We start from the raw sequence: 14,455 nt of genomic DNA, 5'->3' as shown, positions 1-14,455 counted from the left end.
AAACAAATTTTCAAATAAGCGAGTACTTAAAAAATTAGTTATCAACAAAGCCATTCAACACAAACCTGGTTCTTATTTCTGACAAGGCTATTAGAGGTAGTTTATGGAAATATGGCAGACATAATTACATATCTTAAATGAATGAATGAAATTTCAGCAAGACTAATAAGTCATTTATGATAACCTTCTGGACAAGACAATATGGGTTATAAAAGTAATATAATTATGTATTAATTAATTAAATCACCATATTCAAAGAGTGCTGATTAACATATCATAGGCAAAGGATGAATTTTTTGATGATCTGCTGTATACCCTACCTTTGGATTGACCCAGTCAATATTATTTACTTAAGCAAAATATCTTAAGCAGACATTAAGATTAAGCAAACATTTTAGATTTAAAGGGGCTATGATGCTGGAAGAATAATAATTCAATTCAATTTTCACAAACATTTATGGAGTTCTGCTAAGTACTAGGAACCATGCTAGATGTTAGGGTATCAAAATAAATGAGACAGATAGGCCTTCCTATTGAGGAACATCCAGCATTATTAGGGGGAAAGACATATAAACATATCATTTCAACATAATGTATTAAGAAGAAACACATAAAGACTATTATGAGAGAACAAAAGAAAGCTACTGGTTTATTCTGGGAGTTTAGAGAAGACTTCTTAGATGAGATGATATCTAGACTGATTCTTAAAAGATGAATAAAAGGCAGAATAGGAAGGGAAGGGCTTCCAGTTTGAACAAAGAGCATGAACATGAGTTTCTTCAAATATGAAAGAACATGGTAAATCTGGGGTTAAGCAATAAAGTACAAGGAGGTAAGTAGCAGGAAGTTAGGCTGAGAGGTAGCTCAGAACCAGGTAGTAGAAGGCATTACATTAAGGACATTGGATTTTACATTGAAAAGCCTAGGGAGACATTCAAATGGAGTGACACACTGACATATTTTAGTTAACTCTTCCTACCATGTGCAAAAAGTTTGAAGGGAGGGCAAGAGTGGATAGGTCAATTAGAAGGCTGTTGCAGTCTTTAAGTGAGAAATAATGATGGGCCTGGACAGGCATGTTGGCAAGTAGAGATACACTACGGTGGGTGAAGTTTGAGAATCATTTAGGGGATAAAAGTTATCATGACTTGATAATTGACTGGGGGGAAAACTTTTTTTAATGAAGTATTGAGTTTGAAGCACTGATTTTTGAGTTACGCAACTGGTTGAATGAGACTAGAATTTACTGTGAGGAGGAACTCTGTGGGAGGAAACAGTTTAGGTGTAGGGGGGATCAGGATGTCATTAAAAGGTGCTTCATGAGGATAGGAATATTTTTGGTTGCTGATATATTTTCAGCACCTTTAACAGTGTCTGGCACCTAATATGTGTAAAGATCTGATATATGTGCAATAGGAGTCCTAGAAAAAAAGGAGAGAGAATGGTACAGAAACAATATTTGAAGACGTGATGATGAGGAATTTTTGAAAAGTAATACAGCATTGCATTATTTTTCTATAGCTGCATATCAAATTACCACAAACTTAGTGGTTTAAAACAACATCCATTTAGTAGCTAACAGTTCTATAGGTTGTTGTGGGAAGTGAGGGGCCCCAAACGGAGGGACCGGCTGAAGCCATGACAGAAGAACGTGGATTGTGAAGATGGACCGGCTGAAGCCATGACAGAAGAATGTGGATTGTGAAGATTTTATGGACATTTATTAGTTCCCCAAATTAATACTTTTGTAATTTCTTATGCCTGTCTTTACTGCAATCTCTAAACATAAATTGTAAAGATTTCATGGACACTTATCACTTCCCCAATCAATACCCTTGTGATTTCCTAGGCCTGTCTTTGCTTTAATCTCTTAATCCTGTCAGCCGAGAAGGATGTATATCATCTCAGGACCCTGTAATAATTGCGTTAACTACACAAATTGTACAGCATGTGTGTTTGAGCAATATGAAATGTGGGCACCCTGAAAAAAGAACAGGATAACAGCAGTTGTTCAGGGAATAAGAGAGATAACCTTAAACTCTGACCGCCGGTGAGGTGGGCAGAACAGAACCATATTTCTCTTCTTTGAAAAGCAAATGGGAGAAATATCGCTGAATTCTTTTTCTCAGCATGGAACATCCCTGAGAAAGAGAATGCGCACCTAGGGGTAGGTCTCTGAACTGGCCCCCCCGGGGCGTACCTGTCTCTTATGGTCGAGATTGCAGAGGTGAAATAAACTCCAGTCTCCCATAGCGCTCCCAGGCTTATTAGGAAGAGGAAATTCCTGCCTAATAAATTTTGGTCCGACCGGTTGATCTCAAAACCCTGTCTCCTGATAAGATGTTATCAATGACAGTGGTGCCCAAAACTTCATTAGCAATTTTAATTTCGCTTCCGTCCTGTGGTCCTGTGATCTCGCCCTGCCTCCACTTGCCTTGTGATATTCTATTACCCTGTTAAGTACTTGATGTCTGTCACCCACACCTAGTCATATACTCCCTCCCCTTTTGAAACTCCCTAATAAAAACTTGCTGGTTTTTGTGGCTTGTGGGGCATCACGGATCCTACCAATGTGTGATGTCTCCCCCGGACGCCCAGCTTTAAAATTTCTCTCTTTTGTACTCTGTCCTTTTATTTCTCAAGCCAGCCGATGCTTAGGAAAATAGAAAAGAACCTACGTGATTATCAGGGCAGGTCCCCCGATAATAGGTCAGAAGTCCAGGTGTGGCATGACTGAGTTCTCTGGTCACAGTATTAAAGGCTGAAATCACAATGTTGGCCAGGCTACATTCCTTTCTGGAGGCTATGGCTAACAATCCACATGTAACCTCATTCAGGTTGGCTGAATTCAGTTCCTTGTAACCATAGGACTGAAGTCCCTGTTTCATTGCTGCATGTCAGCTGTAACTCACTCTCATCTTCTAGAGACTGCCTGCCTTACTTGCCACGTAGTTATCTCCATCTTCAAAGCCAATGAAAAATCTTCCTGGCATCAACTCCCTTTCTTGCTTCAAGTCTCTTTCACTAAGAAGAGACCAATTCAAGATGGATTAAAGACTTAAATGTTAGACCTAAAACCATAAAAACCCTAAAAGAAAACCTAGGCAATACCATTCAGGACATAGGCATGGGCAAGGACTTCATGACTAAAACACCAAAAGCAATGGCAACAAAAGCCAAAATTGACAAATGGGATCTAATTAAACTAAAGAGCTTCTGCACAGCAAAAGAAACTACCATCAGAGTGAACAGGCAACCTACAGAATGGGAGAAAATTTTTGCAATCTACCCATCTGACAAAGGGCTAATATCCAGAATCTACAAAGAACTCAAACAAACTTACAAGAAAAAAACAACCCCATCAAAAAGCGGGCAAAGGATATAACAGACACTTCTCAAAAGACATCTATGCAGCCAACAGACACATGAAAAAGTGCTCATCATCACTGGTCATCAGAGAAATGCAAATCAAAACCACAATGAGATACCATCTCACGCCAGTTAGAATGGCAATCATTAAAAGGTCAGGAAACAACAGGTGCTGGAGAGGATGTGGAGAAATAGGAACGCTTTTACACTGTTGGTGGGACTGTAAACTAGTTCAACCATTGTGGAAGTCAGTGTGGCGATTCCTCAGGGATCTAGAACTAGAAATACCATCTGACCCAGCCATCCCATTACTGGGTATATACCCAAAGGACTATAAATCATGCTGCTATAAAGACACATGCACACGTATGTTTATTGCAGCACAGTTCATAATAGCAAAGACTTGGAACCAACCCAAATGTCCATCAATGATAGACTGGATTAAGAAAATTTGGCACATATACACCATGGAATACTATGCAGCCATAAAAAAGGATGAGTTCATGTCCTTTGCAGGACATGGATGAAGCTGGAAACCATTCTCAGCAAACTATCAAAAGGACAGAAAACCAACACCGCATGTTCTCACTCATAGGTGGGAATTGAACAATGAGATCACTTGGACACAGGGTGGGGAACATCACACACTGGGGCCTGTCAGGGGGTGGGGAGCTGGGGAAGGGATAGCATTAGGAGAAATACCTAATGTAAATGATGAGTTGACGGATGCAGCAAACCAACATGGCACATGTATACCTATGTATCAAACCTGCACATGGTGCACATGTACCCTAGAACTTAAAGTATAATTAAAAAAAGAAAAAAAAAAAGAAGAGACCAGTCTCTTTCAAAGGATTGCTGCATCAGGTCATCCCAACCAAGGGCCATTCCCCTTTCTTAAAGTCAGCTGTCCCATATACATAATGTAATAATGCAAGTGAAACCTTATCATATTCATAATCCCTCTCACACTCCAGGGGAAAAGATTTTACAACAGCAAGGGTAACTGGAGGTCATCTTAGAAATCTGCCTGTCACAAGCATCAGTTCGTGGATTCAAAAAGTACCATAACCCGAAGCAGAATAAATAAATAAAAAACCCTCATCTAGGTGTATTTTAGTAAGAACTGCCAAAAAAATAAAGAAAAAAAAGTCTTAAAAGCATTTGGAGAAAAAAAAAGTATTACCTTTCAAGGAATAGCAATTAGATTGGCTTTGACTTTTCAACAAAAACAACATGAAGACAATAGAACTACATTTTCAAAATGCTGACAAAATTAACTGTCAACCTAAAATTTTATCTGGTAAATTCTATATCCAGCCTTTTAAAATGGAAGTAAAATAGATGTTTTTAGATGGTCCATAACTTAGGGAACCTGTCACCAAAAACCAAAGGAAATATTAAGGATCTTCAGGCAGAATTAAACTGATCCTAAATGAAATCTTGGAAATATATAATGAATGAAGTGCAGGGGGGAGGTTAAATATGTGTGTAGATCTGAATGTTCATTGATCATATTTTAAAAAATAGTAATGTCTTGGCAAAGCAAGGTAGTGCATGCCTGTAGTCCCAGCTACTCAAGAGGCTGAGGTGAGGATCTTGAGCCCAGGAGTTTGAGGCTGCAGTTTGCCATGATCATGCCACTGCACTCCAGCCTGGGTGACAGAGTGAGGCTCTGAATCTATAAATGAATGAATGAATGAATGAATGAATGAATAAAAATAGTAATGTCATGTGGCGTGCATGTGTATGCAATTAAAATACACAATAATAGCACTTGAGGGAGGAAGATAAATGGAGTTAACATAAACCCTCTAATTTGTGCTACACTTTAATATGTCATATATATATGTTATTATTCATAGAATAATCACTAAAAACAGTAAAAGAATGTATAACAATTAAACAAGGAGTAAATTGAATAATACAAATTACCATATTAGTACAAAACAAAGCAAGGAGAGAAAAGATAACAGAATAGGCAAGACAAACAGAAAGTAAATAGTGATATAGTAGTTAAATATATCAGTAATTATAGTAAATGTAAATGGACTGAATACCTCAGTTAAATGACAAAGATTATTAGAATGGTTAAAAAATACAAAATCTACATCTTGTTTATAAGAGATATATAAAATGTAAAGATATAGGAAGATTGAAAGTAAAAGGATGGAAGAAGTATAGAATGCAGATACTACCCAAAAGAAAGCTGATATAGCTATATTAATACCAGACAAAGGTGACTTTAAGGTAGAAATATTTACTAAATATAGAGCTATTTTATAATGATAACAGGGGCAATCCACCAAGAAGATACAATTATTCTGATTTGTATGCACTTAACACTCAAAATAGGCAAAGCAAAAATTTACTGATGCCCAATAAATTCACAATCATAATCAGAGATCTTAAAATATATCCCTTAGTAACTGATAGAATATCAGACAAAAAAGAGAAAACCAATAATTATATAGAAGAGTTGGACAGTAATATTAACAAACTTGACCTAATTGACATATATAGACAACCACATGCAACAATTGCAGAATACATATTCTTTTCTGCACATAGAAAAATACGTGATGTGTTGAACCATAAAGCAAATCTCAAAAACTTTAAACAATTATAGTATTTTTTGGCCACACCGACATTAAGTTAGAAAACAAGAAATAAATTAGAAAATCTCCCTAAAATTCGTAGTATACTTTAAAATAACCTGTGGGCCAAATTTTTAAAAATTGCAATGGAAAATAGAAAATATTTTGAGCTGACTGAGAAATGGAAATATAGCATCTCAAAATTCAAAGGGATACTGTTTAACCATTACTGTAAGGGAAATTTGTGTCCTTAAAATGCATATTCCACAAAAGAGGGAAGGCTAAAAAATCAATGACATATGGATCCATCTCAGGGAATTGGAAAAACAATAGAAAATTAATCCTAAAGAATGTAGAAGGAAGCAAAGAACAGAATTTCCTGTAAGAAAGACATATTTGACAGACAGCATTATTGAAACCGAAAGTTTCTTTTATGAAAAGACTAATAAAATTGATAATACCACTAGAAATATGGATAAAGAAACAAAAGAAGAGAGAGAAAGCATAAATAACCAATATTAGGAATGAGACAGGAGCTACCATTATATATCATAAAACAGAACAGTTACAATTGGATATTGTAAATAATTTTAAGTCAGTATACTAAAAATTTAAATAAAATACATAGATTCCTAGGAAACATAACTTACCAAAAAGAACACAAGAAGATAAATTTCTGCACTGACCTATAACTATTAAGTAACTCAAACCCATCTCACAAAGTAAAGCCAAGACTCAGATGCCTTCACTGAGTAATTCTATCAAAATTTAAGAAAGAAATAATATCAATCTCACATGACATTTTCCAGAGAACAGAAGAAAATAGATGTCTTTACAACTCTTTTTATAAAGTTAGAATAATACTGTAACTAAAATATTATAAGGAAAATATGAGAAAGGAAAATTTGGGGTTAATTTTACACATCAATATAGATGCAAAATTTCGAACAAACTATTAGAAAATTGTAAACAGTGATGTATTAAAAGGATAATATACCCTATTGTAGTTTGGTTTATGCCAGCGTTGCAAAGTTGGTTTACATTTTGAAAGTGAATCAAGGTAACTCACCACAGAAACAAAGGAGAAAAATCATACAGTCAAATCAATAAATGCAAAAAACCCCCTAAAATTCAACATCCATTTATGAGAGAAAAAGTCTTTTAGCAAACTAGAAATAAAAAGTAACTTCTGATAAAGGTTATTTACAAAACCATCTAAAACATGCCATCCACAATATCCAACATTCCAAAAAATACTACATATATAACAAAATGAATAAATAGTCAAAATAAGGAGGGAGGACAATAGTCAATAAAGGCAGACTCACAGATAACCCAGATACTGGTGTTTTCTGACCAGGACATTAAAACTGTTATTGTAAATATGTTAGAGAACTTACAGGAGCAAATAAGTGGAATGAATGAACAGATGGAAAACTTCAGAGGATAAACAGAATTTCTAAATAAGGACCAAGTGGAAATACTAGAACTGAAAAGTGAAGTGGAGGTAACATTTCCTAACTTATTTTGTGATCATTAAAAAGTCAGGAAACAACAGATGCTGGAGAGGCTGTGGAGAAATAGGAACGCTTTTACACTGTTGGTGGGAATGTAAATTAATTCAACCATTGTGGAAGACAGCGTGGCAATTCCTCAAGGATCTAGAACTAGAAATACGATTTGACCCAGCAATCCCATTACTGGGTATATACCCAAAGGATTTGGGGTGGGGGGAGGGGGGAGGGATAGCATTAGGAAGAATACCTAATGTTAAATGACGGGTTAATGGGTGCAACACACCAAATGGCACATGTATACACATGTAACAAACCTGCATGTTGTGCACATGTACCCTAAAACTTTTAGTATAATAAAAAAAAAAGAAAATACATGAGCTGCTGGAAACTTGTATGCAGTTACATTAGAATAAGTAGACAAGCTGATATAGTGCATGTTGGAACAGTCCAGAATGAGACAATATTAAAAATATTTATTTCGGGACCTGAGGTAGGTGTTGAAATGGATATGAAGGGCATGCAGCCTCACCCAACTGTCTTTCTGTGCATTGCCATGCCGTTTAAAGGGCCAAGCACCTTTTGAGAGTTGATGCGCTTTATTTACTAAAAATAAAAATATCTTTGGTCCCATTTTTCTTTTCTTTTGGGGGTAAAAAATAATTTGTTAGTTGTCAAGATAGCCAGGCTGAAGAAAAAAATGGCTTTTCCCCTCGTTTTTAACCTGCTTTGATGACATAGTAACCAAATAACCAAGTGGTTCATATACACTCAAAATATTTAATCACAGTCTCTAGGGGCAGGGCCGGATCATCAGAACTTTTCTAAAGTTCCCCACATCACTCTATTGTGCCATCAGGATTGAGAAACCACTTGTCTGAAGTCTCACCAGTTTGAACTGACATTAGTAAGGAGAAAACTTAGTCCAAAAGAGAAGGCTAGCAAAAGGAAACATGTAAATCAGCTATGAAATGTGAATGTGTTGCTTCAGGAATTGCTTCATTGCATTAAGGGCGTGAAAAGAACTTTGAGAGTTCAATTATTTCATTCGTGTGCATCCAGATAGAAACATACTCCAGGAATTGATATTCTGTTTTTAACAGCTTTCAGTGCTACTTATCCAAGTATCTTTTTGTAATCCATTCCCAAATATTGCAATGGATGGAAAAGCAAGCAAGCAAGTAGACCAATAGTACAAAACATTATAGAAAGAACTTATTTTTACACATAATAAAAATGGAAGTAAAATTAGTTACTTTAGGATTAGTTTAATTAGGACAAGTTAAATTAGGATTGCGACTATGCGTCATGGGTAAATTTTCATATATGCATATTACAATAAAACTGATTTTGCAAGACCAAAAAAAAATCATTCTATGATAAAGACACATGCACACGTATGTTGACTGCAGCACTGTTCACAATAGCAAAGACTTGGAAACAACCGAAATGCCCATCAATTTGAGACTGGATAAAGAAAATGTGGCACATATACGCCACGGAATACTATGCAGCCATAAAAAGGATGAGTTCATGTCCTTTGCAGGGACATGGATGTAGCTGGAAACCATCATTCTCAGCAAACTAACACAGGAAGAGAAAACCAAACACCACGTGTTCTCACTCATAAGTGGCAGTTGAACAATGAGAACATATGGGCACAGGGAGGGGAACATCACACACTGGGGCCTGTCGGGGAGTGGGGGCTAGGGGAGGGATAGCATTAGGAGAAATACCTAGTGTAGGTGACGGGTTTATGGGTGCAGCAAACCACCATGGTTTGTATACCTATGTAACAAACCTGCACGTTCTGCACATGTATCCCAGAACTTAAAGTACAATTTTAAAAACCCAGCATAAATCTGATAAAATACCTGATAAAGATGACACACACACATACACACACCAGACCATGTATTCCTCATGTATCTAGATGCAAAATACTGAAACAAAATTTCAGCATATTGAATCCAACAATGTATAAAAAGGATAATATATCATAATCAAATGGGGTTTATTCCAGAAATGCAAGGTTGTTTTAACATAGGAAGTCAATCAGAATAATTAACCACTTTACTAGAATAAAGCAACAAGCCATAAAATAATAGATGTAGAAAGTACATTTGCTAAAATTCAAGTCATATTCCTGATAAATACTCTCAGAAAACTAGGAATTGAAGGAAACTTCCCCAACCAGAAAAAGGCCATTAATAACAATAACAAAAAAATCCAAAAACATGGCTAACAACATACTTAATCATGAAACTAGAATGTTTTCCCCTAAGATCAGGAACAAGGCAAGGTTGTCCATGCTTACTCCTCCTAACTAGTGAGCACAATGCAGCAAAAAAACAAACAAAAGGTATAAAGTTTGCAAAAGAAGATGTAGAACTCTATTCATATATGACATTCCTTATATAGAAAATGCTGAGAAATTTCCAAAGCGCTTACTGGAAGTAATAACTGTTTTTAATAAGATTACAGCATTCCAGGTCAGAATATAAAAGTCAGTTGCATTGTGTATACTGTTAGCAATTACAAATTGAAATTTTAAAATGCTGCTTGTAATAGCACAAGAAATCACTTAGGAATGAATTCAATGAAAGATGTGCAAGACCTCTATACTTGCTATTGTCAGACATCTTAATTTTTGCCGATCAGATGGTTATATCATATCTCACTGTGGCTAGATTACAATTCCCTAATCATTAATGAGGTTGAACATCTCTTCATGAATTGATTGACCATATTGACCATATGTGTTTTCTCTTAGAAATGTCTGTTCATACTATTTGCTCACATATTGTTTGCTTTTCCTATTGACTTGTAGGATGTCTTTTTTTTTTTGAGACAGAGTCTCACTCTGTTGCCCAGGCTGGAGTGCAGTGGTGCAATCTCAGCTCACTGCAACCTTTGCCTCCTGGGTTCAAGCGATTCTCCTGCCTCAGCCTCCTGAGTAGCTGGGATTACAGGTGTGTGCCACCACACCCGGCTAATTTTTGTATTTTTTAGTAGAGACAGGGTTTCACCATGTTAGTCAGGCTGGCCTCATACTGCTGACCTTGTGATCCACCCGCCTTGACCTCCCAAAGTGCTGGGATTTCAGGCGTGAGCCACCGCGCCCAGCCTGTAGGATGTCTTTAAATATTCTTGATATTAATACTTTGTCAGTTGTGTGAATTTCAGATACCTGCTGCCAGTTTGCAAATTGCTTGATTATTAATCCCTTGTCAGATGGGTGGTTGGCAAATTATTTTCTCCCATTCTCCAGGTTGTCCGTTCACTTTGTTGGTTGTATCCTTTGATGTACAGTAGCTTTTTAACTTGATGTGATCCCATTTGTCCATTTTTGCTTAGCTTGCCTGTGCTTTTGAAGTCTTACTCCAGAAATCTTTGCCCAGACCAACGTCCTGGTATGTTTCCCCAATGTTTTCTTGTAGTAGTTTCATAGTTTGCGGTCTTAGATTTAAGTCTTTAATTCACTTAGATTGTATTTTTTGTATATGGCAAGAGGTAGGGGTCTCATTCTTCTGCATATGGATATCCAGTTTTGCTTGGGCTGATTTCTAAAAATTGAAACTGGTAACATTTGAGTAGTGAGATTATGGGAAATGGGGGAGGAGAGACTTTGTTTTCTACCATTCTTTTTTTTTTATTATACTTTAAGTTTTAGGGTACATGTGCACACTGTGCAGGTTAGTTACATATGTATACATGTGCCATGCTGGTGCGCTGCACCCACTAACTATGAGATATCATCTCACACCAGTTAGAATGGCAATCATTCAAAAGTCAGGAAACAACAGGTGCTGGAGAGGATGTGGAGAAATAGGAACACTTTTACACTGTTGGTGGGACTGTAAACTAGTTCAACCATTGTGGAAGTCAGTGTGGCGATTCCTCAGGGATCTAGAACTAGAAACACCATTTGAACCAGCCATCCCATTACTGGGTATATACCCAAATGACTATAAATCATGCTGCTATAAAGACACATGCACACGTATGTTTATTGCGGCGTTATTCACAATAGCAAAGACTTGGAACCAACCAACCCTTGGAATCTACCATTCTTTATGGTTTAAATACATATGTATTTCTGTATGTGTCTATAGCAGGTGTGGAGATTTTAATTATATGTGTCATTGTATATGCCAAACCTCATCAACAGTTTCCTTGAAAGAATGGGGTGGTAAATAATGAAAGAAAGAGGCTTTTACTTATTATTTTATATATTTCAGGGTTGTGTGGATTATTTCCAACACCTCCAACAATCCCATCTTTTTTTTTTTTTTACAATCAGTTTTATTTTTAAGTTAATATAAAACAACGAAACCTTCTTCAAAGAACACTAGTCATGTGGAGCTCCACCACTTTCCTCAGGCATCGTTAACTTCTTACTCCTTTGCACCTTTCACTGTGTTGTATGCTTAAAACTATTATAAATAGTAGTAGTTATCACCCTGTACTTGTCTTTCTTCCCTGCTAGTTTGTGAACATCTTGAATGGTGGCTAGGACTGCTGATTTATTTATGTTTGTATCTTAATACTTAAGAAAGTACCTATTATAGCTGGTCGTGGTGGCTCACGCCTGTAATCCCAGCACTTTGGGAGGCCGAGGCGGGCGGATCACGAGGTCAGGAGATCGAGACCATCCTGGCTAACACGGTGAAACCCTGTCTCTACTAAAAATACAAAAAATTAGCCGGGCGCGGTGGCGGGCGCCTGTAGTCCCAGCTACTCGGGAGGCTGAGGCAGGAGAATGGCGTGAACCCAGGAAGCGGAGCTTGCAGTGAGCCGAGATCACACCACTGCAATCCAGCCTGGGCGACACAGCAAGACTCCATCTCAAAAAAAAAAAAAAAAGTACCTATTAGTAATGTTTATTTTGTGAAATAATGAAGTGAGTGAATATACTTAAGAGTAGATTTTTGGGAGATTTTTCGATGTAGTGGGAGAAGAGTATTTGATTAAAAATTTAATATTTGACTAGGAGTTGGAAATTTTTTTTCTTTGAAGATCCAGATAGCACGTATTGTAGACTTCATAGACTACAAAGAAGAAATTCTAGTCTGGTCTTGGTCTGGAGTCTTGGTGTCATACTCATCTTTGTTTTTCTTTACAACTCCTTAAAAAGTATAAAATCCATTTTTAGTTTGTGGGGCACAGATTGCCAGCCCCTGTTTCAGACAGTATCTGTAGGTAGGAGGTTGGAAACAAGAGACAGTGAAGAAATAAATGTAACCCAGATATCAGCAGAGGAGTTTCTGTGCTCTCCTCTTTGCCCTCAGCCACAAAATCTCAATAAATTTGACTTTAGCCTTCCATTCTCTATCCTGTAATTACAGACTGCTCCCTAGTGATTAGTAAATTCTATTATATCTCTAGCTATGGCTTTAATTTATGTGATTGGTTTCATCCCATATCAGCATGAAGTTCAGTCCTTTCATCAGCTTACAACTCACATACCCACACATATGCATGCACGCACACACACACAGGCACTCACCAGTCCACTCAACATAAGCATTTTGTGGGTTTAATTACACTACTGCATATTTGAGGGTGTAATTGAGAAGGTTCACATTGAGAACCACACAGCCTATCTGCAATCACATAGCTCTCTCAGTCTTCTGCCACAGGACAAATTAATTCCTTTTAAGACCTTATGCAAATGGTGTTGTTTTATTAATTTTTCTAAAACTATGCTACTCAGCATCACCAACTCCAAGCAGGTTTATCAAGGCATTTTCCCAACATACAGTTTATGCCTAACAACAGCCGTAATAACGATAGTAATAGCAGTGATACATATGTAGGGCTTAGTATGGAACATATAATTCTAAGTATTTTAGTCCTCACAGTAAAGCCATGAGATAAATACTATTATCAACCTCATTTTACAAAGGAAGAAATGGAGTCACTGAGGGTTTAAGTAACTTGCCCACAGCACACATAACCAGCGGAGAAGAAAGTTTCACATAGTCGGAATAGGGGTGATCAGTAGTGTCACAAGCAGAGAGACCCAGAAGGATGAGACATGAAAAATAATCCTTTTACAATTATGGGTCAGTTGACAGGATAACGACAGGGATACATTCTGAGAAATGCCTCATTCAGCAATTTCATGGTTGTATGAACATCCTAGAGTGTTAACAAACCCAGATGGTATAGCCTACTACACGTCCAGGCTATATGATATATATAGCCTGTTGCTCCTAGGCTACAAACCTGCATAGCATGTGACTGTACTGAATACTGTAGGCAATTGTAACATAACGCTGAGCATTTGTGTATGTAAACACATCTAAACATAGAAAAGGTAATGCATTGTGCTACATTACCATGTCACTAGGTGATAGGATTTTTCGGCTCCATTATAATCTTATGGGACCACCATCATATATGTGGTCTGTTACTGACAGAAATGTCATTATGCAGATGACTGTATGTATTTGGAAGGTTAAGATTAGTGAATTTTTTAAAGCACTGCTTCAGTTAGGTAGTAGGCCAAAAGGAAGATTGTATGACATAAAATAAGAGTGGCTAATGAGAAAATGTAAGTAATGGTTATAGATCACTTATGCTTAACTTTTCACAATTTCTCCTTTGTTTAATCCTCTGTATTGAGATCATTAAATCTATCATTTTACATAATTATATCTGTAGTGTTATTCCTATAGCCTCATAAAAGTTGTTGTATATTACTACTAACTTGTTATTATCCAATCTTCTAGGATGTGGTACCACAGATTGTCCCACCTACACAGCAGGCTTCAGGACTTGCTGAAGGGAGGAGTCATATATCCGGCCCTTCCACAGCCCAACTTCAAAAGCTTACTTCCTTTAGCTGTCCATTGGCACCATACAGCCTCCAAGTCTCTGACTTGTGCTTGGCAGCAACATGAAGATCATTTTGGTAAGAGATATGTGAAGACAGATACTTTTTAAAACTTGTGGTAAGAAATATTTGCT

General features: G+C 36.9%; 1 protein-coding gene across 4 annotated transcripts in view; it reads left to right on the top strand.

The window, feature by feature from the left end:
* The window catches only part of TMLHE (trimethyllysine hydroxylase, epsilon), a 117,945-nt gene that overhangs the window by 53,344 nt on the left and 50,146 nt on the right, over positions 1–14,455 (top strand). For 3 of the 4 annotated variants that reach the window (XR_001714230.4, XM_016944640.4, XM_054677152.2), the window contains exon 2: positions 14,218–14,399. The exons of the other annotated variant lie outside the window; for it this stretch is intronic. Coding sequence is in view for 2 of the 3 variants with exons in the window: in XM_016944640.4 (XP_016800129.1) it covers positions 14,219–14,399 (181 nt within the window). In the remaining variant the exon portion in view is untranslated. The remainder of the gene's footprint in view (positions 1–14,217; positions 14,400–14,455) is intronic. 4 annotated transcript variants of the gene reach the window in all.

This window comes from Pan troglodytes, chromosome X (genome assembly GCF_028858775.2).
Source record: "Pan troglodytes isolate AG18354 chromosome X, NHGRI_mPanTro3-v2.0_pri, whole genome shotgun sequence".
Lineage (NCBI taxonomy): Eukaryota > Metazoa > Chordata > Mammalia > Primates > Hominidae > Pan > Pan troglodytes.
Note: the sequence above shows the minus strand (reverse complement) of the source record. Positions and strands in the feature narration are given on the sequence as shown.